Source organism: Haemorhous mexicanus, chromosome 17 (genome assembly GCF_027477595.1).
Source record: "Haemorhous mexicanus isolate bHaeMex1 chromosome 17, bHaeMex1.pri, whole genome shotgun sequence".
Taxonomy (NCBI): domain Eukaryota; kingdom Metazoa; phylum Chordata; class Aves; order Passeriformes; family Fringillidae; genus Haemorhous; species Haemorhous mexicanus.
This window is the reverse complement of record NC_082357.1, coordinates 8308618-8334142: the sequence shown is the minus strand read 5'-3', so window position 1 is coordinate 8334142 and position 25525 is coordinate 8308618. Positions and strand designations below refer to the sequence as shown.

At 41.8% G+C, this 25525-nt stretch overlaps 1 protein-coding gene across 4 annotated transcripts in view; it reads right to left on the bottom strand.

Moving 5' to 3' along the window:
• XYLT1 (xylosyltransferase 1) overlaps nucleotides 1-25525 on the bottom strand; it is a 178841-nt gene that overhangs the window by 53654 nt on the left and 99662 nt on the right. For all 4 annotated transcript variants that reach the window (XM_059861518.1, XM_059861520.1, XM_059861517.1 and 1 more), the window contains 2 exons: nucleotides 9244-9416; nucleotides 8407-8609 (listed from right to left, as the gene is read on the bottom strand). In XM_059861518.1, the coding sequence (XP_059717501.1) occupies nucleotides 8407-8609; nucleotides 9244-9416 (376 nt within the window). The remainder of the gene's footprint in view (nucleotides 1-8406; nucleotides 8610-9243; nucleotides 9417-25525) is intronic.

The following is a 25525-nucleotide window of genomic DNA, read 5'->3' as shown; positions in this document are numbered from 1 at the left end:
CGGTCCCTGCAGGCCCTTGCCGTGGAAATCATCTGAAGCTACCTTGCACCTGACTGCCACAGTGCATCCCATCACATGAATACAATGATCTGAGCCACTGCCAAAACATCCGAGGCTGCCTCAATTAAAGCCATAAGGTGACACAAATAACCAATTTGGATTTATAGACCTTTTAGTCTTCAGCTGTCCCAAGAATGCATTGTTGCAAGATTACCTGCTAGAAGTGACTTTGGGGCAGCAAACTTTTAAACCAAGATCAACTCTGCATTTGGAAAAGATTTGGCCCCAAACCAGTTCCTAATGTGGCAAAGAGTGCAATTATCCTGATGAAAGCTTAGGGATGCTTGTGCCTACAGCTGGTTCATCAAGTAATGCTGAATGATGGATATAATTAAACTGCGTGCAGCAGAGTGGAATGTGCCACAATGAACCATTTAGGGCCTCATCCCCTCCCATCAGCCTGGAGCTACAGATGAGCCATCACAGACAGTCCGTGGCATTCAGCACTGCTATTTATACAGGCAGATTCAGAGGTACCACTCAAATGCTGTGTGCAGGTTGAGCAGAAAAGGAGTATTCCACTGTAGTAAGGTGCAATTGTAAAAGCCAGCTAGTCCCTAATTCCACCTTGGATTGCACAGCAAAATGTCAGTCTGGGATTTCTGATTTCTGCACTGCCAGGTCAAAGCTCCCACAACATCTCAAGATACAAAGTTTTGACCAGTTTGCTCTAGTCAGGACCAAAGAGAAAAATAAAAAGAAGCTTTGGAAAAAGAGGCGCATTCTGCAGCAGATCCCTGAGGGGGAAGAACACCCCACACGGAAGGGCCCAACTCTCCTGTGAGCCACCCAAGCTCTGCAGCACTGGACAGGCTCACAGATCCTGCATTTGGTCTACAGAACTGTGAAAGCTGAAAAATCTTCAACATCAAATACCATTCAACTCTTAGACTTTTAGCCCTATTTTCAATGGAAAGAATTTATTCATCCCTCCCTCTCCTTCCTATTTCTATATCACCACTAAAAGACTGAATCAAAACAACATTTTGGCTCACCCTTTAATGGCCTTTTGGTTCACAACTATTTAAGAGTGACTTGGGAAAGGTATAACAGCACATGTTGTGTTATCTTCACTTTGAAGTGCCACCAGATATTATTTTGCAGCTGTTTTATTGTAAGTGGCATCCTGAAATCTAAACAAAAGAGTGTCTTAATGGCAATTTCAGCAGATTTTTAATTTCCTGAGAGAATTCAGCGGGACCACGAAGGGAGAGCACATTTAAAATGCAATGCCTTTATAGGAACATTTCCCTCTTTCAAACACTTCTAGCTTTTGGAATTTTTATAATGATTTCACTGAACTTTCTAAAAAAACCCAACAAAACTCAAGCGAGTTGAAGACACATTAAAGTTTCTGCTCACAAACCCCAGGTAAACACCAGGAGGACCTGTTCCTCTGCAGCTTCTGTTACCCACCTCAGACTTAATCCAAAGTAAAAGTCACTTGGAGCAAAGTTGTGGGAGAGCACACAAGGGAGAAGGTCATACCTGGGATTTCCCTGATGATCAACACATCCCACTGCAGCTTAAACTCCACTGGAGCTTCTTGCCCAGGAATGCAGTGGGCAACTAAATACCATGGGAAGGGCTTGCCAGGATGGGGCAGCTAGTGGGGCATTTTTCTAACCATGGTTTAAAGTACAAAAGCCATTCTGCACAAAGGACTCTTTTCTTGGCTTGGTCACCCCACACTATTTGTCCACAAAGACAAGTTGTAAATGAAAAACAGGTTTTGCAAACATCCCTGGAGCTGTGAAGGAGAAATACAGAGCTGGCCAGATCCCTCATGCTGCTCATTGCCTTCCTCTGCCCCAACACATCGGTCACCCTCACAAAAATACTACTCCAGGCATTACTGGAGCATACTGATGACAAAAGATGGAACTTTAGTGCACATTATCACAACATTTGTGCTGTTGCTGTTTATAGATCAGACTGAATGGCAAACGAATCCAGGGCAGACTCACATTTAACTCTTTTTAGGAAACAGATTTTTTTCTCAGTCATAAATAAGTAAAAAATAAATAACATCCAGAAAGCAAATGGCAAACAGATGAAAACCCTTTGGCTCTTTGCTTGGGGACCTCCCTGTGAGCAGCCCCAGAGCCAAGCCAGAAGAGAAGGGGCCACCAGCCAGGCATCCCAACAGAGGCTGTAGTGCCCATCAAACTGCAGCTCTGGCATCTGGGGCTCTCATCTGCCAGGCAGGTCCCCCAGGGGTCCAGACACCAGCTCAGATGCTTCAGTTCTCCACGTTCAGCACTGTAATCAACAGTGCCAATGCTGCCAAGTACAACAGCACTTTGAGTAAAAATCCTATTCTAAAACTGTGTCTTATTGACACATCTTTAATCTGCAGGCACAGTAAAGATGCCTGGATAGCCAATTCCACTTTGGGGTGCATTTATTTCTGTTGCCAGTCTCAGGCTATGGAGCACATCTGAGAACTACTAAATACCAAGAGGAGTTACTATGGGCTGCAGATGTCAGTTCCCCAAAGCAAAAGCTGCTTTATATCCTTACATCCAGGAGGGGTGGGCAGAAGGAATAACAGCTGCTGTGGCTGCACAGAGAAAGGGTGGGCCTCCCATCACTAACATTTGCCAGCATGAAGAAAATATTATGTTAACATCAGAGGTAAATAAAATTTTAAAGCCACAATAATTCCCACATTTTACCCCACCCATTTGTTACCATGCACAAAACCACTGCTTTCCCAACCATTGATAACTTAACAGTGAAACAGAGAGGCAGAACAGCAAATCAAAAAGATAACTTTCAAAATAAATATAAATCTCGAGCAAATGTGCTGGCAAAGTGAGGAAAGCAGAGAAGAAAAGGTTATTTGAGGGATTAAAGGAAGAAGCAAATCTGAAACTCTCAGAGAATGCAGATTCAAGAAAAACACTGATAAAGTTCCTTTTGGTCAGGAAAAAAAGATTTCCTGTGAAGCATTAAGAGTGGATTGACATCTGGCTTGGCAGATAACAATATTCTGGGCAAACAAAGCCAAATACAATGTTGGTGACAATCCTGATAAAAACCTCAGGCACTGGCATCTTAACAGATGTTGTGCAAAAGCTACCTGAGCTGCACTCCCCTCTGGATGCAGGGAGAGGATTGAGCACTGCTTCAGCCCAGGATAACATTCCAAAGGGCACTTCAGAGAACACTACTATTTGCCTAGTGCCTGGTACATTATTCTAGTGGCAAGGCTTGCTTTTCAGATCAGCACTGCAACACTTCACATGGGGTGTAAGGTCAAACTCAGCCCTGGAAAGTCAGTATCCTTTATCCAGGCTTTCATGTCCAGCACCAATTTATGTAGTGCCAGAAAGGAGACATCTCTAGAGGACAGCTCTGAAGTCTGAATCTCAGTGAGACATAGAATTGTTAAATTAAGTCCAGTCAAATTGATGAGAAGTGAGACAGAGAGAAAGTGGAACTGCCTTTTGAGCCAATGGCTTTACCTTACTTGCCATTGCACAGCTCTCATCTGCTCTGCTGGCTTTGGGATTTCTAAGCTCACAGCCATCAAGAGGGCACAACTGGGTCCCAGATATTTCTCCCAAAGCTAGAGTGCTGTATGTGAAAGCTAAGTGCTTTGTTTCAGTTCTAAGAGCAGATTTTCCTGTATTTCCAATATTGCATTTCAAGCCTGCACATTGCAAAAGCTGAGATGTTTTGCAAGAGCAGCTGGGTAGCTCCAGTCTGGTGTACCCACTCCAGACAAAGTGTATTCTCTTTTCTTCTCCCTGTCACCTGCTCCAAAGGTGGTGTCATTTGGTCACAGGTGAAATTGGGGCAGGTCATGGTGAACTTGACAGAACAGAAATCATCCCTAATGCAGTTTCTATAGAATAGTAGTCACCCATGCTTTGCAGGGGATGAAACTGAGCCAGTGGCAGAAACAAGGACGTGATCTCCCAGGTAGTTCTAGCACCTGAAAAGTAACTTGAAAAAGTGCTAAAGCATTTTGCCCAAAGGTTGAACTTCTTCCTAAAATCTGTTGGTTGTAATTATTTTCACCTACCACAAGAAGAAAACCTGAAGACCTCTTTCCTGCACTCCCACCTTTTCGCTCTTGGTCTTGGCAAATATTCTCTGGCCCAGGGAAAGTCATCACTTTGGTTTTTTATCAACCAATGTCACCTTGAGCAACAGAGGGCAATACAATGAAGCAAGTGCAGGTCAGTCAATAGTTACTTGCCAACTCAGTTTTTTTAATTTCTGTATTATTCTGGTTGGCAGAGAATCTCCATATTGGCACCTGCTTAGAGGACCAGGGCCAGTCAGATCATCCCATTTACTCCCTGCAGTGTGCAGTACCTCAGGTGCTATTTTTATGATGAGGCACCTTCCATTCAAGTGCCAGACCCAAATTTCTACTGAACATGTCTCATTTAACAGAGGCTTCCCAACACAGGCTTTTATGGAAAGCACACAACTTCATCCCAAAATAATGCCAAGCAGCAAAACACAAGTAGTTTCACTGGGTTTCATTTAAGTTCTTTTGTTATACCTGATTGCCCATAATGGAAAATGTTGTTGTGTCTGCGTTCCTGGCTCCATCAATAAGGCACTTTATTTTCTTACTATTCTGAAGCACTCCCCAAGCTTCTGCTAATAATTTTGCTTGACCTTTATTAAAGACCAAGCATTAGCTGGCAATTAGATTTGGTGATCCCTTTGGTGATTGAGGCTCAGTGATTTACTGTAAATTACAAATAGTTCAAATGTTTCATTATGTTTATTCTTTATACAAGCTCTGTGGCCAGGTAAGCACTGACACGATATTCACTGTTAAATGATCTCATTAAACTTCTTAATTTAAGTGGTGCAACACTTCACCTGCCACATTATCCAAGGACTCCTGCAATGCACATTAAACATTCAGCATGAATAGATGCTCTACCATAGTTCACCTTGTTGGGAGTGAAATTTCAGTCCCTGAACATAAGGTTGACTACTTTATGATGTTTGTCAGAGACAATAAATAATGCAAATAGATAGACATGTAAAGTAAGAGGCTGAAGATATCATTAGCTTTCTCATAAGGTTTTGAAAGAGGGTCTCAAAAGAAGGATTTAAATTATGAAAAAATACCACGAAAATTAAAAATAAGTTAAGGAAAAGGAAGGAAGATGCTGATTTTTCTTCCATTTCTTTATGAATGCAATGACTGTGAGAGATGATTTCTTGAGACCCCTCCAAATCTGTTCCTTTTTTATTCATGAGCCCAGAGCAAAAGGAGGGGCAGTCACCCAAACTCCCATCCCCGAGTTGCTTGTGGAGGTTTGTCTTTAACCATTCCACCCCTCCTTTTCCTGCTGAGAATGTTTAACAGAGCTGAATGAAGTCAAGGGTGGATAATGCACCACATCTTTTCACTTAGCCCAATAAATAACATATTGCCTCATGATTAAAGGGAAACAATTTTGTTGGAGGCACCTTTATGTCCAGACTGTTCGCCAGTGGTTTGTACTGCAGTAAGAAGGAGAAGCACATGGGTTAGAACCTCCTCTGTGCTAGTGCTGGACCTACAGACTCCACAAACAAAACATTCAGGCATGAGGAGGAATAATAAGGCTATCTGGATTTTCCTGGTATGCATATGTTTTATTTTACACATTTTTAATTGTTTCCCCCACAAAATGAATTGTTCTAATATTTTTATTCCATGCCTTTATATTTTATGATGCTTAACATCTGCTTCTGGACATTTCTCCTGAAGGATGAAAGGCTCCTGGCAATTCTACTGTAGTCTGTGAACAGACCAGACTGCTCCCTGGACAGATTTAGGCTTCATCATATTGTATTAACCCCACATATTGAGTATGGCTTTTTGACTTAGGAGGCTGGATTAGCTTTTATTATCAGAAGAGAAATAGTAAAGGTTTCAGTATTACAGATGGAATGGCAGATGGGAAGCAAAAGCTTAATATGAAGCAGCTCTGGATAAAAACTATTAATCTACAAAATTCATATGTTCTTATGCAGGGAAACCTAGCAAAACTCACTGCAGTATGAGGAACCAGAGAGAAGTGTGAAGTGCCCCTAGCCCACTATCTGACAAATCATGGCATGGGGTCTGAAAGAAAAAAAAGAATCCCCCAAACACCCTATTTACTATTTCCTGGGAAAACAATCAGCTCTCTCTGGGTTATGCAGGGAGGTAATGCCTTCCTAATGATTATAAATAATAATAATTTATAGCACCTCCACCATGAAAATTAAATGGACTCATATATATATTTGATGAGACAAGACTTTCCACAGTTTATAGCAGTAATATTCCATATTAAAAGAAATACTTAACGTTACTTGTAAGTCACTGCCAGTGAAGTTGGAGCACTAAAAAGGTTTATTATTTTTTGTTGAAGTGCATCATGGGACGAAGAGGAAGCATCTTCCCTTCAGTGCTTTGGCAGGAAGGGAAGTGAGCACTTCAGAGCCTGCCTGGGTGCTGAGAGCCCCCAAGAGCCCCCAGGAAGCCACCACAGAGCTCTGAGAGCAGCTGCAAGGGGCGAGCACGACCTTCCAGAGTTCCCCTCTGAAGAAACAAGTGCCTGGAATTTCTCCAGCAGAGCTGGAATGACTGCAAGACAGCACGGCACTCTCACACAGACTCCACTAACTCTGAACCAACTGCAGTCTGCCCCACAAAGCCAGTGGTTGTTGATGGCCATGTCTGGAAGCCACTGACCCCATCTGGCCCTGGGGTTTGATTTGCTCCCCAGGGAGCTTGGAACAGTTCAGACTGCCCCAGGTCATGGCCTCAGCACTACACAGTGGTTGGGGTGGGCTCAGCAGCACAGGATAACTGGACACACCTGCTGGCACTAGTGTACAACCATACCAGACCTTCAGCACTCTCCTACCATTTATCCTGTTTAATCCACAGTGCCATCACCTACTTATTCCTTTATGGTCCTTCATTATTCCACTTTTCAGCATCAATACAGCATTCCTCACCAGGAAAGTGAACAATCAGGAATAACAAGTTAGGTTTTCCCAAAACTCAAGAGATACAGAAAACTATATACTCTCCCTTATAAGCAGGGTTGATATGCCAAAATTGTTAGTTCTCTCCCTGTTGCACATCAAAAGTGTTTAAATAGTATGGTTTCTTAATTCAAATCCCCACGTTCTAATATCAAGGCAGTCTCAGTAACTCTTGAGCTCTAATCTTTCTCCCCAAAATGTGTTGCATTTCACTGAGAGTGCTTAGAAATGGGCATCAGCAAAAAAGCCTTTTGTCAGCCCTCACAAAATCCTTCCTAAGGCATAGGCTCAGGAGTTTTGTCATTGTTCACTTAGTGGCAATTTCTGTCCAAAGAGCACCTTCAGGAAGGGATTCAAACTTTGAGAGAGATCTTGGAGAAACCTCACCAGTGGAAGCATATTTCTCTTCCAGGAGTATTAAAACCATCATTTGTATCATCACTCATCAGGAAATCGCCCTGAAATCAAGAAAGTCACTTCCCCTTTCATTGGTTCATTTCAGCATAGAGGGAAACAGAAACCACAAGAATTTTGTGTTTCCTTCTTCTTAATAACTCTTATAACCTAAACCTAAAAACAGTTTCAGGACACTTGGGAATTTTTTGGGTGGCTTTGTTGTTGTTGTTGGGGTTTTTTTTTTTGTTTGGGTTGGGGTTTTTAACAGACTATCTACTTTTGCACAATGTAGCAAACTTACTGAATGCAGCTCTGAGGCCTGGGTGATGTAAACCCAGAAAGAATATAATTTCATTTAAAATCACAAGCCTTATCATGTGATAGTATGTGAAATTCTTACCATCTGAATGAGGATATTCAGGCAACGGTTGGTGCTGAACATATAATTGACTCCTAGCAACTTATTTGTCACTTCTACAGCCATTATCCTCCACAGTAAAAGTACTAAAAGAAGGGAGAGGAGTACCTGAACCTATATTCATACCTTCAACCCTTGCTGAGACATCAAATGACACTGTTAATCAGAGCCCTGGGAGGGAGGAATCTCTCCATGCCTGGGTTTCATTTGCTGAGCTCCAGTACTTTTGGCTACTTTCCTCATCCTCTCTTGCAGGTACCCCTTTTGTTGGAAAAAATCACTAAGTGGAGCAGCCTCTCAGTGGAAGTCCCCCCCAGGCAAAGGGAAGACACACAGGGTACAGGCAGGTGGTTGAATACTTGGCTAAATTGTGGCTGTCAGACACCAGCTCTCCAAGAGGAGTTTTCTGCTGTAAAACAAAAGGAACTGCTCCTCTGCTTCTTGCAGCACAGCACAGACATGTCACTGCTTATCTCCACATCTCCTCTAGGAACAAAACATGTGCATCCTTAAAATACTCACTGTACCTGATCGGGTAGTCAGCAGCACTGAGGTTAATGAAGAAATCCCAGGGCCAGTCACTCATCTCCATTAAGTCCTTCATGGTCTGCAGGTAGGTGGTCAGAAGGCTTGCTCCTCCCCAGATTGTAGCCATTCTCCAGGAGGTGACTCTCACATTTGGGTACTGGCTGGCAAACTGCAGCACTTGCCGGTGCAAGTAATTGGATCGCTTTACAGGAGAGAAGAGTGATACATTTAAGTTATTCAGTCCAAAATTGTCTCTCCCTGTAGTCACTAAAGGCCTACCCTACTTCTTGACTCACTGAGCGCTGCCATTGCTTTGCTCTCACTTACTATTTCACACAACCTTCTTTTCCTAAATGTACAGAGAGCCCTGGTTAATATTTTTTATTACAACTACAGTAATCACTAACCAGTGTGATTAGCTTTATTCACCATTTGTCATCATAGAGCCCAAAGGGCTTTTGTAAAGGAGGTGGCTGCCACCACCTCCCTTTTACCATGTGTCACTTGCCCAAGGCACCTCAGGTCAGCTCTCCATCCATGGGCCACCTCACTCTGCATCAACTTATCAGTTACTGCTAACTAAATGTACAACAGACAGATAAGGGGAGATACTCATCACAGAGGAGGAGAAATGAAGGCTGTTACATAAATAAGATAACAAGAAAGAAAATTTAAGGGGGGGAAAAAAAAAGAGGTTCCCAAACATGTAACAGATGGAGAGACAAAAAGTGACGTGCACTTTGTGCAGCAGAGGTAAAGGGAAGATGAAGAAGACGACAAGGATGGGTAGACTGACAGATGGTGAGACAGGCAATTTATAACCAGTGATATATTACCTTGTCAACATGAATGTAATAGAAATGGTCTTTATGGTAAATAGCCTTAAACATGCGCTGGAGCTGCCGGGAAGCTCTGCCATGAACAACCAAGACAAATGCGATCCTGACTGGGTTGGCTGGCATGAATTCTACGGAGTCCTCATCCCACTGAACATTGTTGTTGGCTTTTCCTGTTCAAAAACAAAACACAGGACATCTCTGAGTGTATCCACAGGGCAGGGTGCAGAAAGCAGTACACATTCCACCTCGGCTCCCTCTTCAAAGGCCCTTTGTAGGGCAGGGTGAGAACCTAGGAGGGGTGCCAGCCTGTGTCCCATCCAGTTTGTACCCCTCTCCTTTGTCCCCACACAGGGCCACCACCCCTTGGGCAGCAGCCCGTGCCCATGGGATTCATCCTGAACAAGGCTGCACAAGCACAGACAAGTACCCAGGTGTTTATGAGTTGTACCAAGCTCCGCCTGAGTACAGACATCTGAATCTCCAAAGGAATCCCCTCCAAGTTTGTAACCAGTGTCCAAACTACTCAAACACTGACAAGGCTGGTGTTCCCCCAGAAGGAAAGTCCCTGTTTAGCCAAAGCTGCTTCTTCCCATGATCAGCACAGCTCTGCTGAGAAGCTGGTGGAACTCTGCTACTGAACAGCTGCTGAGGATTATTGACAGATAGCATTTATTTGTAACAGCAGATGTGCCCTGGAACATTTAAATGCAACCTGCATGTCTTCACTTTTTCATGGAGGTGTGGGGCTCTTCCAGTACAATTTAAAATATCTGTTCATTTTTTTTTTTTTAACAGAATAATTTCTTGTCTTCCTTTTCTAAAGCAAACACCACTGTGTGAGGTTCAGACAGGATGTGCTGATAAACAGAAGAGCTGGAGGGACATTTCTAATAAGAAATTTAAAGTACTTTGGGTTTGGTTTGTGTACCCACTCTGCAATTCAAAAACCAGAACACAATGTAAGAAAAACATAATTTTATCCAAAACACAACATTCATTCTTCAATGAAACAACATCATTCTTCAGTGCTCTGACCTTGTACGGACCTTTCTCAACAAAAATGATTTAGAAAGAACCTGAAATTTTGAATATTAGCAAACAAAGAAGGAAAGTACCTCCAAGCCAAAAAACTTCCTCCTGCCCAAATTTTCTTCTTGCAAATTTTAACTTTATTATTTTTTAAATGAAAGGAATAGTGTTGTCTTAAAAGATACCTGATGTGTATCCCCCCTGCCAGAGGTACAATTTTCAAATTTCTAAGATCTGAGCTGTTACCAGTTTCTGCACTTAGTGCCTTTTGTGAAGCCCCTTTCTCCTCCCACCTCCACATCCCCACCACCTCAAGGCTCCTTCCAAGGCAGACAGTGGAGACATTTGCTCCAGGCTGTAGGACAAATCTGAGGCTGTTTCTGTGCTCAGTTATCAGACAGCCTGAGAGCAGCTACAAAGCCCACTGCACCTTCCAAAACATCTCCTACAGTTATTAAAAACACATGCTCATGTCTGTTTGATTTGATATAAGGAACATGACAGAAGACACTTGCCAAGAGTGAAGTGAGACTAAGAGAGAGGGAAAGACACTTTTCCCCAGGTTTTTGAAACTGGAAACATATGTTGGTAAAAGTAAACAATACCAAAAGCTTTCTTCTTTTCCAAATGTAATAATTACAAAATAAAAGTTGGCCACAGAAAAAAGACCTTTGCCTAATCCTTCTTGGGCATCTCCTCCTTGTTCAAGACAGTAGTATAAACTTGGAAAAACAGACCAACTGAATGTTTGCAGAGCACTGTTTAGGTGATCATAATTGTACTGAAATGCCCTTGAGTAATTGAAACACTCCTTTCAGTCATGACAGAGATATCCTGCTGCCATGGGAGCAGCACATCCCAGAAGGGAATGGTTTCAACATCTCCCACGACTCTCCCTTCAAGCTTCTCCTCAGCAGAGCTTCCCTAGCACACTTCTCCAAGTCAGAGTCTGTTTTTCCCAGGAAAGCTGTACATGTCAGAGGTGTCCCCTGTGCCTAGAATGGGGCTCTTTGCTGACTGTGGCAAGGGCTACAAGGCAGTGGTGTCCCTGTCCAGGAGCACACACAGATGCCCAGCAGCACAGAGCCTGCACAGCCCCAGAGGCTCCCAGCACACCCTCCCTGTCCACAGCCCCTCAAGGAACATCTCTGTGCAGTAGTGCTGCTCATAAATTAATGCAACTTTATTGCTCCCTGTTGTATTCAGAAATGATGAAATTTCCAGCCCCATAAGTCATTCTTAACTTTACATGGGACACAATTTAAATGACATTTCTTTAAAAAACCCTCCACCAATGGTTCACTAGGACTCAGAGGAGTATTAAAGCATTAGAAAGATGGCTTAAATTTAATCTATTCTATAATTTGCAGTTTGTTTATTATGGCCATTAGCCTATGCCCAGTTCTACTGTTTTCTCCTGTGCAGCTGATGAGCTTTGCCATGCACATGCTCAGGGTTTCTGCAGAATGACAGGGACAAAAAGGGACTGTGAGAGAAAGAAAATGTGCTTGCAAAGAGAACTGACAGGGGAATGAAGGGCAATTGCAATTGCAAAAACAAGTCATTTTTCTTTTAAACTGTTTTCATTTCAAGCTGATGATGTCCCATCAATGAACTCAAATATTTTTAGTGGTTTTCATTACGTTTTTGGATGCCTCTCTTTCGAAATCAGTGATTTTCTGCAATGATATGCAGAAGGTGAAGGGAATTTAAAATAGTCATATTGTGGGCCTTTTATTTTAATCTAACTTGCTGTCAATACCCACACTATCATTTATCTAGCAATTACTGAGAACAAAATCCTCTCAAATTTTCACCTGAAATGCCACCTCACTGCATCAGTTTTCTCTAAAAAATTCCTGCAGTGACTAATTTTGTTCTCTTCTGTTTTTCCTTCTCTAACCTTTTTTTTTTCATATGCTAGTTTCCTTCCTTCTCTTTCAGGTTTTGGATTTTTATACTTGCATTTACCACCTGCATACTATTATTGCTTTTTAAATATAATCCTATTCGTGGCTGCCTGGAGTTTCACAAAGGAAGAATGCTACACTTTTTCCATCTGTCAGACTATCTGCTACTTTGCTCTATACTGTCACTTCCTTGGTTTTAGCTCATGGCTGCTTAGCACCCTCTATTCTGCAGACTACTTCACTGATAAAGACCCAGCATGGTTTGCAAAGAAGATGAAATTGGCAGGAAACATTCAGTTGAGGCTCTGCTTACTAAAAAATACAGTAGGACTTCAGATCTGTATGAGCGATGTCAAGACCTGAATAGCTCCAGCCACTTCATTTCTGTAAAACTCATGGAGACCAAAGCCTAGCTCATCATGTCAGTGCCTACATATTAATGAGCTGCCTCAGGTAGGAGCTCATCCTCCTCAGGCTGGGTGGACAGGATACACAGAAAATGCATCAGATGACTTCACTTAATATCTTACCATTCACTAGTGATAAAAATCTAAAAGGATTTTAAGGAAGCACTTGGATTTGACAGCTATTTCAGTACCTCACTACACTGCATTCTCCCCCTGCACTAAACTCAACCTGGGTGCTGATTCCAGCTTCACCCTCAGTCACTTCAGTCCTCCAAAAAGCAGCTGTCAAGATCACCTTCTTCTTACCCAGCAGCTACAGAGGATTCATGGACAGCTTCTTTCCTCTGTAGCCCTCCCTATTCCCAGCCTTCACTGCACTTGTCACCTCTCAACATTCCATCATCTGCCTTTCCAAGCAAAATGAGTCAAGCCAACACAAGAGTTCCCATCTCCTCCTGCTCAGGTCACTTGGGGCACTCTCAGTGGGACTGGAGGTGCACTCATCTCACCTAGCAAGCTTCTCAGGGTGTGGGTATTGCCTGTTGATTGAAGCTTCCTACATGTTTAGGGAATTCCCTTTTCCTGGGATAATTTACACAGATCAGTGCTTTACGAATCTTAATAAAAAGCCCACAATGACAATAGAAAGTAAAGCAAAAACCTTCAGTGCTTTATAAACCATAATAAAACCCCCACAATATTAATACAAAATAAAACTCATGAGGAATATGATGGTTACAGTTCCATATTGGGAGCACAGCTCTACCCTCAAAATTGATTTGCACATATGAGTCAGTGGGGAACATCCTCTTTATGGCCATCTGGCACAGGTGGAACAGCCCTGGCCTTGAAGCAGGATTTGTCTCAAGCTCCCTCAAAGTTGGCTGATTCATTACACAATGGGAACAGAGGATAGAAGAGCAACCTCTCACGTTGCCTCACTCCAGAGAAACTGGAACCTCAGCAGAAGGGGAAGTGCACACACAAGCTCATCTTCCAGCCCTTGTATCAAAGAGCATTTATTGTGCTACCTCCACTGAAACAAAACCACAGCACTTTGCTCTGTCACCAAATGTCTTTCACAAACTTACTAAGGAAATCTCCCCTTCTGCTTCCTGTTCAAAGCCTGACAGGACTGACATCAATGTGCTAGCAGGAAAACCTGTACCTGTTTTTGAAGATAAGAGAATCTCAGCTCTAGTGCAATTTTAGCTTGTATTTTCTATGTCCAGAAAAATCAATACTTATAATTGAGAGCTTAATCTTCAACTGTTGCACTATTACTGAATTTCAGAATAATGAAGATAGTGCAATCATTTTCACATTTGTTGTGATGCTACATTATGCTCAATCATCCTCCAATATAACTGAGAGCCAGCCTGCTGATCTCTTACCTCTACTGTTAATTAATGGCATCACACTTCCCCAGCAGCACAAAGCAATCTTTCAATCTATTTTGTGAGCCATCTTATGTTTTGTAAATCAATCCATCACCTTCTGTTCTCAGTTTGGTACTGTCCTGGCAGTCCAACAGATTTCCTCTGCACAGAGATACCTGGACGCTGCTGACTCCATCTGAGCACAGCTGTGTGTGTACCCTGTGCCTTGGTCCATGAATCAATGGACAGAGGACATTAGTAGAGTTATTGCTATGTAGTTCAGCAGAGTATTTGCTGCTATTACATCCATAAATGCAATCAGGAGCCCTATCATTACAGCAGGAGTATGAGCCATAATCACTCCAAATAGGCAGAGCTCTGTAGTCCCTACTTAAACTCCTAGGAGCAGCTCCATTCCCTTCAGCGGGACCATTTCTGCAACAGCCAGCTGAGTGGTAGTTGCTGAACTCAGATTTCCACTATAAACTCCTTTTCAATTGCTCACAACTCAACAACACAGCAGGTTGAAAATTTCCAGGCTTGGGTTTCATCTAAAAACGTTTTCCATTTTGATTAGAGCACAAACAGGTTTGCCTCGTTCAAATGGTGGCAAGACCAAAAATAAATAAATAAATCCAATGTTTTCACTTAGGAAACAAAAATTTTGTATCAGACCTAGTAATAGAAGTAGTTGAAGGGTTATATAAAAACCACAAAAAATGTCACTGAGCAATTTACCAGTGAGCCAGGACCCAATGAGAAGTCTTTGTCTGAGGGTTTGATAGAAGCAGCAGTGCCCTGGGCTGAGCCAGAACTCCTGCTGGAGCTAAGCCCCAGTGGTCCATCACAGCAAGTGCATCTCTTGCCATCAGGCTCAAGAGGGGAAGGGAAGGTCTGACTTGCTGCAGTACCCTCCAGTGAGGACGCTCTGCACAGGAGAGGTGACTTCTGAAGTGTCTGTTAACTGTAATCAGATGAAAATACAATTTTTTCCTATGCCAGCACCTAGAAAAATTTCTTTAGCAACATTAGTCCCACTTTTGGGATGCCAATTTTCACTTCCAGTCTAAGAAATGATTCACTTTTTTCCATGGTGGTCCTTGTGGAAATCTTCAGTCAAAGAAAAGATTGCAGGTGAGCACTGATTACATATATCCATTTTAAATTATTACAACTATTTGTATGTAAAATGCCCACTGGTCTCTGGTCTGTTCACGGTACAGAAGATTACTCTAGTAAATAAGATCTCTACCACAAAGTGGAATCAGCACCTTGTGTACCCATTGAGCCCAGCACATCCACTGCCCAGGCCAGTGAGGGGCTCTAGCAAAGAAAACCAAGCTCCTGAAGGAGAAAATTAACATTACTGGTCATAGATGTGGCCTTTCCTTGAGGGTTTTAACTTAGCAAAGTAGGGGAGGGGGAATCACTTGAGATGATCTTCTGCACATCCCAGGCATGGGGATTAGAGAGGGATGGTTATGATTACAAAGTGAAGTATTGCTAGTTGTTTCTGTACATTTCCTTAGAATTACTATTACCTATATTTTTTATGTCTGAATTAGCACTGAGCACTTTGGAAAAAAATTCAGAAATCACACTTCTATTGAGGAGTGGATATTCCATTTTTTTGCAGTAATGTTTTATCTCAACAACCCTGTTCTACAACTTTTCAGTCTCAGACTCTATCAAAAATTACAGGAACAATTTATGATCCTCTGTAACTTCATATGATCAAGTAACCCATAAGCAAGAAATCAATACAAGGCAGGAGGGAAGCAGTGAGACATAATTTAGAAGCACTCAGTGGCCACCACTGCATTTAACATTAAAGAGACAGATTTCAGTAATGTTCTTTCCATGCTGAGAAGAAGCCCTGGCTTGGAACAAAGGAGTTGCTGATGTGGGCATTTTGAGTCTTCTTAAATCATTTCAGAGGGTGACAGCATAAACTTAGGGGAGTCAGAGGAGAAGAGTCACTGCCTTACAGACAGAAATTCACTTCATGGGATCACTGGGAGATTCTCTGTTGTCTTAGATAGCATGAGTTCTAGCACAAGGATTTCATATCCCCAGAGCTCCATACCCCCTCCATGTTCCTCACAGGCAGCTCCTCTAAGCACTGACTGTTCCTGATCCTTGCAGCAGCCATCTGACTCCAGATCCCTCCAATCCACTCTTTTATACCACTTGTTCTAGTTGCCTACAGGTGTGGCCTGTTAAGATCAGGCCTGCTTCTAATCTTTAGTAATTGGTCCAGCTGCAACTCCTTGGGGGATAAGATTACCTTCTATACCACCTTCATTCACCCACACTGTATCTCCCTACAATTCTCTACAGTGTGTTTGTGAGCTGATAAGCAGCTCTGCATCCCTGAAAAATTTATATGAAAAAGGGAAGCTCACTGTAATGACAGATGTCATTATGAAAATAATTCCCTTATATGAAAAGGGAAACTCATTGTAATGACAGATGTGGCCTCAGTTCTGCTGTCCATGAACAGAAAAATAAAAGGCATGAAAGAAGAAAGGTAGAAAGATAGAAGACACATGCAGAACTGTTTTATAGTCACAGCTGGATTATAAGATGATGATTTTTTTCTATTTTATTCTAAGGGAAAAAAACCCCAAAGATATGTCTCAGTTTGGGAATTTAAAAGAAACCACTTCCACCCCAGCTTTGTCATCCTCCTGTTACAGCTGTGTAATGTTTGTGCTGCATGCAGCACTTCCAAGGCTCACTCAAGAACCCATTGGAGCAGACATCATCCATTACACAAATCCAGAAAGACACCCTGCACCGGACAACTTGGTGAATGTATCTTTTTTTCACACGATTTGCAGAACTCATTGTAAATGAAGAAATATACAAACCTTGAGAACAAGGACAGAAATTTTTTTGTATCACAAACCTGCAGAAACAGTTGGGATAACACAGAACTGTTCAAAATCAACCTTCAGGGTCCCTGTGTGTGTGTGTGTGTGTGTGCAGCAGCAGCACATTCATATTCACTACATTTCCAGCAAAAGCAAGCAGCATTTGGTTTGTAACAGCCTACCATATTTCAAACAAAAAATTTGTTCTATTTTGCAGTCAGTATTGAATCATTACTGAAACCATTTTTATGATTTGCAAATGACCAAGTAATTATCAGATTCCACTATACTGCACTTGCAATACACACTAAACTTAATTTACTACAATACTTATCTAGGCAGGCCAATCATCTCTGTAACAAGCTTGCTCTTCTGACTATCCTAATTATGGAAATGGTAGCATTCCTGGGAGACAAATCTCAATTATTTGTAGTTTTGCTGGAGTGTGTTAGTCAAGCATTTTCTCCCTATTCCTACTGACTGCCATGAATAAATAACACTCAAAAGCAACAGTAAATTAATTAATGTTGAATTAGAATGAATCTTGTAATAATAGTGTTTATAATATCAATTAACAGCCAATTAGCACATCGTGATCAGTGTTATTAGGGTGAATACAGAATGCCTTTTAAATGAGCATCAGGCCATTTTACTATATCCAGTGACATTACTGGACTGCAGAGATGTAAAGTAAAGCAGATCCAAGATCAGACACAAATATTCCTTGCAAAGACCATTGATTGCTCTTGCACCTTACACCTTGGTTTGACTTCACAGTCCAAAACCCACCCCAGTCCTGGGCTGCACCCAGAGCAGCGTGGCCAGTGGGTCAAGGGAGGGGTCCTGCCCCTCTGCTCTGCTCTCCCATCAGGAGAGCTGCAACCAGTTCTGTTGGCCCCAAGGCAAGGACATGGAGCTGTTGGAGCAGTCCAGGAGCCGTGGATAAGAGGGCTGGAACACCTTCCCTGTGGAGACAGGCTGAGAGAGTTGGGGCTGTTCAGCCTGGAGAAGAGAAAGTTCTGTGGAGACCTCACAGGAATCTTTCAGGGTCTGAGGGGGACTGCAGAGGAGAGGGACCCTTTGTCAGGAACTGCAGGGACAGGACAAGGAGCAATGGGTGCAAACTGAAAGAGGGGAAATTTGGGTTGGATATTAGGAGAAAATTCTTTACCATGAGGGTGGTGACATACTGGAACAAGTTTGCCCAGGGAGGTTGTGGATGCCCCAACCCTGGAAGTGTTCAAGGCCAGGATGGATAAGGCCTTGAGCAACCTGGTCTAGTGGAAGGCATCCCTGCACATGGCAGGATGACCTTTAAGGTTCCTTCCAACCCAAACCATTCTTTGACTCTGTGACTTAACATTTGAGAGGTAACACCTTTGGAAACCACAAAGAAAGAGGAAGACCATTATTTACAGGTACCTCTGTCACACAGCCTTAAGAAAAAGCTCAAATAAATGAGATTTTCAAGCTTGGTTCTCAGGACAAACCCACAGCCCATTCCCAGCTCAGAATCAAAACTTGTGGAGCAGCTCCTGAGTGCACCAGTTCCATGACAATACACCCAAGACAAAAGGGAAAACAGCAGTGTTGTATTTTTTGGCTAACACATCAGGTGTGAGAGTTTTCTCACTGTGTGGAGCCATCCTCCTCTGACAGAAAGCTCTCAGCAGGAGCAGACTTCATTCAGCCCTTGTGCTCCAAGAACTGACTTGTGCTTGTTAGCAGGGGAAAGGTTACAGAAGGCAAGAAGTGAAAGGATTGAAATGAAGCATGTTTAGTTATCTTATCCACCACTGGTCGTTGCTAAGGATGCTCCCATCAACAGCTCCAAACTGATGAGAACAGGAATTTGTCATACAAGAGAAGTCATCCCACCACTCCCAAGAAAACTGATGACACAAAGCCAGACTGAAATATTTATAAAACCTCATTCACAGTTTGCATTTTCTGAACAATCAACTACTGATTTAGGTGGCCTGAATTACACTCCAGAGGCTGCCAGGCCTCTTGCTGCAGATGGATTACATCCCAACTGGAACACCAGTGACAGCCTCACCACCCTTCATGCCAAAACCAACAATGGGCTTTGGAGTCAGTCCTCTCTGAAGAGCCTCACTCCCTTCCCTCCAAAAAGCATTAGATTTCTTCTGCAGGACAAGAAGAAAACGTAGAAAATGCCCTTATTTCAGTTCAGACTTTCTGTTCTGCCTCAAATCACCAGGAAGTTTAAGCCTTCAAGGAACAGAAACTTGAAAGTCAGTTACTATGGAACAACCAACACAACAAATACTAAGCAAAATAGCAACAGAAGTATATCAAGGCTTATACTTCAAATTAGCATTTGAAACAGCCTTTGCTGATTGGAGTGTCTGTTCCAGTGTGTTTGGAGACTGGCACGCTGTAACCTTTACACCATCTCTTCCTCTCATGCTCACAGCAAGAATAATCAATAAGGAGTGAAAACACAAGCAATTACACACATCTCGACTTCACATAACCTCCCAGGAGATATTATGTACTGCTGAGACTACCAAGAAATGAATAGGTAGATAAAAGCATGTTTGTTACCTGCCTGATCAATGTTTTCCCTTTCTGTTTTACCGTGCTGTCATCTTTCAAGTCCTATGTAAAGTATCTCTTCCCCCAAATAACCTTAAGAAATTAACAGTTAATCATTACAATCAGCTGGTGTAAGGCCAGGACCAAGTTAATTTATACCATATGAGTATCTGGTCTGTTAACTCAAAGTTAATCCTCCCTTTGAGATTCCATTACATCTGTCTTGTATTTTTTGAATGTAGGATTGGAAGGACAGAGTCTGCCTTTATTCTCTGTTCAAGATAATTATGAACATAGTGTGGGAAACAGACCCAGAAAGTAAAGACTTTCACATGTATTTTACATAGCTAGCTTGAAAAGGTCAAGTTAGGTACTGAGAATAAAGGCTGCACTAGCAGAAGCAAAAATCAACCCTCATACCTGTTCCCTGTGCCAACATGGTGCAAAATGGGAAAGCTTAGTCTCATGGTTTAGCTGGAATCTGCAGTGTGAGTGAAATTAATGGGAATTTCACAGCACAGTCAAAAGAGACAGAAAAGATAAACAGCACAGGTCTGTGCAGATTCACTGCAAAGCTGTCAGGATCTGCTTCCCCTGCATCCCTTTGAGTTAAACTTTGCAGGTTTCAAAGGCTGGGACTAAGCACTGCTAGGAATCTCACACTGTGGCAACAAAAGATGTGTCAGATATCAGATTAATGTATGTGTAGGTACAATAAATACATATATGCCTCGAGTTTGTATACACTGGTAGATTAGCCAGGAAACAGGGGGAACTGAAGCATTTAAAGTAAAATAACACATCTGAAAAACAAGCTTCCCCCAGAAACAAATGCAGTTTCTCCACTCAGAGTATACATTTTTCAGCACAACTGATTTTTTGACACATAACTGTTGTCAAATATCCATTATGTCAAAGGACACTGGCAAGCAATGGTTTTGTCAAATGACCCAAAGTATTTCTCATTTGCCCATGTGAATAGTAACACATGAATTATTTTATAATTGATTAGCTTTTGTGCTTCCAGAAAGCACCAGTGTACTCCTTGCTACCATGTGTACTACATAAAGGGTTATTGTGGAATGGGAATAATTTTACTCAACAGAGAAGGAAAAAAGGACCAATCTTCTCTGAGTGTATTGCTTGTCAGACAGAGGAACACAACATAATTATATTGTGACATTTCCACCAGCAAATAGATTCTACTGTAAGCAATTAACACTGGTTCTTTCAGCAGACTTCAAAAATGTAATTGTATGGTATGCTCAGTTACAATAACATCTGATTAATAAATGACACTGCACTACTTGAGCAAGATTTTAGCATATACAGACAGGTTAAAACACAAAACAGATGGATGTTAATTCTTACACAGGCCACCCTTACACCCCAAAATTGTTCATTAATATGGAAAATGTTAAGGGCATAAATATTCACATTTTCAGAAAAAACAAGCACCAGTGAGTACTCTGGATCTAACTAAAATGGAGAATTTTGGTCTGTGCAGTGAATATAACAGCCTATGTCTCTCCTCCTGGAGATGGGCAAGGTAGGGCTGGGCTCTCCTTCTGGGCTGGAATGCTTTCCAGAAGCTGCTTCTGATCAAGAGGGATTAGTAAAGATGGTTTAAGAGGGAAAAAAAAAAGAAATCATTGGGCATTAATCCTCTAAACATTTCATAGCCAACATATCTTTAACACAATCCCTCTAATCCAATTAGGGTGCCTTGAAAATCATATCTTGAATTCCATGCTTTGTTGTGATGGGCTCTGTGTGAGTGAAACATGCACTCAGCAGAGAGCTGCTGAACACCTGCTCTGCTCCAGAGCCCCCTCCCCAGCCCTGAACTGAGCCCCAGCCCTGCCTGGAGCAGCCCAGCTCCAGCTGCAACTGCAGCAGCACCAAACCTGAGCCCTGACACATCTGTCAGGGTCAGCACTTCCAACATTCACCCCTTTAAAACAGCAGGGAAAACAGCTCTTAATACAAAGCTTTTGCCAGCAAGGAACAAATTAGTATGAATTAACTGAGCTTGATTTTTTAAACGTTCTCATGAAAATTGTTTGGGCTGATGTTCATGAGGATGTACATTCACACTTAAAGTGATGGGCAAAGGACAGAACAAAACAGCAGAGTCTTGTTGCTAAAATAAAGGACTTGCACTCCATTACTCCATCACAGAATAAAAGGATCCCATTAACATACCACTAGAGGAAAACAAAAGGAAAATCAAATTGCCAGCATCAGAAAATGTTCAACAAAAGCAACATGTAGTGATTTTTCTGTATTTCAATTGACATAACAGTTTTGTTAAAAAAATGCAATGTGCAGAAAAATCACTTTATTGACTAAATAAGTTATTGGCTGCTGTTAAAAGCATCTGGGGAGAATTTGTATGCAAAATGCATTCTTGCAATAATACCATAATTTATAAATGAGTTATAAATTTCTCTCAGATTTTAACAAGTCTGTGATGCCCTTGGATGTCAGGGAGCTGCTTAAACAGTAACTTGGAGAAGGGTCTTCTCTATAATACACAAGACCAGTATCTGTGCATCATCTGAAACAAAAAAATTCATGCTGACTTTTTACAGACAAAAATAATAATGGAGATAATTTCTAAAATTATCTTAACTCTGCCCCTCAGAGCCTCCCTTCCCATTCTGCAACTTCATTTCACGTCAGCAGCCAGAGGTACTAAATTTGGCCCCAGGCACTTCCCATTTCCTGCAGCTGGGACTGATCCTGCTTCCCAGCACTGCTGCCTGTGTGCTGGCAGGGTTTGAGCAGGGCCTTGGCACAGGGAGCCTCTGCTCGTGCACAGCTCATCCCACCCCTCTGAATCTGGGGAGCCTGGCAGAAGTGAGCTATGCATTAGTGTGGATCTCCAGGAATGGCTTAAAGATGCAGCACACTGCGAGGCAGGGCACACATCCAAGTTGTCATGCATTTTAATTAGGTAAAGCAAGTGCTAAAAACTGCTTTGAAGGTCTAGATGTAACCCAGCAGTATTGGTTTCCCATATCTGGGTTTTCCTCCTGCCATTTCTCATTCATACACAAGTTATTTGATCATCTCTATCACAAAGGGAAGCTTAAAAGAGAAAAATAAAAAAACTCAAACAACTTGTGTTGAGATGTAATTCAGTTCCTCCTCCTCTAAAATGACAGAGCCCCAAACAAATTCATTCACAACTTGGCTTTTATGGTACAGTAGGGCATGAAAATCATCAACTGGCTGCAAAACTGCTAAGTAAACCTAATTTAGGAGATGAAAACGTGTGAAACGCAAGGAGCATCTTACAGATTGTAAAATGACATGTTTATTTAAAAAAAAGCCCAGGAAAAACAAGAAATGTTGGCAGAGGATGGCAGTAACAACCCAAAGGCTCCCTGGCTGTCGGGTGCTCAGAGCTGCCATGACCTGCACAGCCAGGGCAGCTGCTCACAGCCCTCGGACACCCAGCACCTCAGGGAGGGAGGCAGGACAAAGCCCCAGCAGGTTTGGTGCAGGAACAGCTCTGTAACAAACTGAGGGGTAGGGCCAGCAGGGACCCCAAGGCAGCAGCTCAGCACAGAGAGGAGCAACCCCAGCACCAGAGAGCCAGAACCATCGAGGTCTCCAGCAAGGTCTGCTCTCACTGCAGCAGCTGCTCTGCACACACTCCTGGGAGGCTCTGCCATCAGCACCTCAGCCTCCTCACAGCTTAAAGGCTAAACCCCCCCACAGATGATTTGTAATTGAGACAAGAAGAAATATTATTTGTTAAGGTAAGGAGGTAGTTAATGAGTACTAACAACATAACTTCATTCAGCTCATCTGCTGAATTCATTTCAGTCCATCTCCTACTCTGCAGCCCCTCTGAAATCAATGGAGAATGGACAGGGTAAAATCAGTATCAAAAGAGAATGAGCATGTCTGAGCCAAATTCTGCTCATGTTCCACTTCTGAACAATCCCTGATCTATAAAAATGCAGAGTCTCCTTAACAACCCTCCATTATGGCTAAAAGAATCAAAAACACCTGAGCTGCAATTTCTTTCAAGTATAATTTAATTTCCCCTATCTTTATTTTGACATTAAAAGAATGATGAAAAATCTCTTCATATTATTCCTCAAGACACTATTGCTAGAAGGTGAACTGTTTATCCACACACACACTATTCATTCTCCCCCTTTTTCTAAGAGACTGGATCACCCTGCCCCTATTGTCACAGCAAGTACCAACTTTATGAAAGAACACCTAATTTCTGGAATGACTTTTTATGTAAACTAATCCAATGTCTCCTGACACCAAATCCTTACTGTTCAATAGCACAACTTTCTTAGAGTAGAAGACAACATCTGAAATAGAATGCCTGTGCTGGCAACATTTTTATTAGAACAAAATCATTTTATAAATGCAAAGGTGAACCAGTATGGAAAAGATTTATATTATTGTAAATGAAGAAGTATTTAAAGGTAAAAATTATACTTGACACTGTAATTACATTGCCCCAGAGTATAATCCCAAAAGAACACAGAGACCTTTTGCAAAAGGTGATTTGAGTGTTAATATGAAACTCAACATGGGCTCATTTTAATTACATATGTGCCTGCTGAGAACATATGATAGAGTCCAAAAAGCTAATTCATTGTCAGCATGACAGCAGGACCTAATATTAAATCTTGCACACCAAGTAAATTTTCCAGATTACCAATTACTTCACAAAAATAGGACACATTGCAAAAGTGGTAATCAGCATGAAAGCAAAAATACAAAAAAATATTGCCAAACAGAGCTCAGCTCTGGGCCAGCAGGGAGTACAGGAAATCTCCAAGCAGTTCATTCTTTTTTCTTCAAAAGCAGCAACATTCAGTTGGTCCATTTCTAACCCCACTGACACCAGGTTTGCACTGACATTCACAGCACTGATCCTCACTGGCACTGTAGTCTATAAAACTCTATAGCAATATATAAAAGCACTTCAAAGTAGATTTTAGTGTGCTTTTTTCTTTTTCTATACTTAGCCCTAAATTTTCTTCATTTAAAAGAAGTTATTGATTGATTTTTTCGTTCTCACAGGTCCCTGACAGGCTTCTGTCTCTGAAAAAAATATTAGGAGTAAGTTTATAACTCTTAATGCTAACAAGCATTTTGGTTTACTTTTCATGGTGGATAAATTCATGCATCAGTCAGTATTTTCTACAGAAAGGGCCTGGAGTATGAAGAGGAGAACCCAGTCACAAGGATGAGCTAACCCTGGGGAAACAAGACATAACCACAATTCTGAAGGCAGCAGAGACCCAGCCAATAGTTCTAACTGCAGCTTTACCTGCCCTTTTGTTGCTTTACTGATGCATTATTAATTAATAACTACTGAGCACTCCCAACAGAGCATTTTAAATAACAGCTGAATTTCTTTATGGATGATTATGAATCATAAAAGTAAATCTGCCATGTTCAAAGCAACAAACAAGCCCAGGTAGGGAGCCTGAACTGCTACAAAAACTGCCCTTTGAAGCTGGAAGTTTTGGGGGTTCCTAAATGTCTCATGTGTAGTATTACACAATTTCTAGTCCAGCTTAACCCAATTAATCTGAAGAAATGTAGGATTTCCTCAGTTTTGCCTCAGCACAGGCAGATGCTGCTCGAAAGGGAGATGATGGCATTTCAGAAAAGCTGCAGGGTTGGTTTGCTTCACTGCTTTATCCAAATGAAGCTACACCAATTTAGGCCAGCTAACAATTACAGGTTTCAGTTCTCAACTCAGATAATGAAAAGAAAACTGTCAAATCACAATTACTTCTGTGCAAGATTTATGCAAATGATGAGAAATATTTCAGCAGCTCTGAAATGTATTATTCAGGGATGATGCAAGGTTTTCACACTCTACTTGAATTCTGGACAAATTACAAAGCACTGAAGATGTACTGATGGCACCTCTGTGGTATTGCAGCTGGATGGTTTTAGGCATAGTTGAAATATATTTGTAATGCTTTAAGTTGAAAACTCATTTGGAGATTCTGTTTATCCATAGGATAATTTTTTTCTATCTCCACCTCAAAAACTGAAAAGCCTCCTACTATTTGAATAAAATTCCAGCATTAGTTTTAAGCAAAATATTGGTGCCTTTA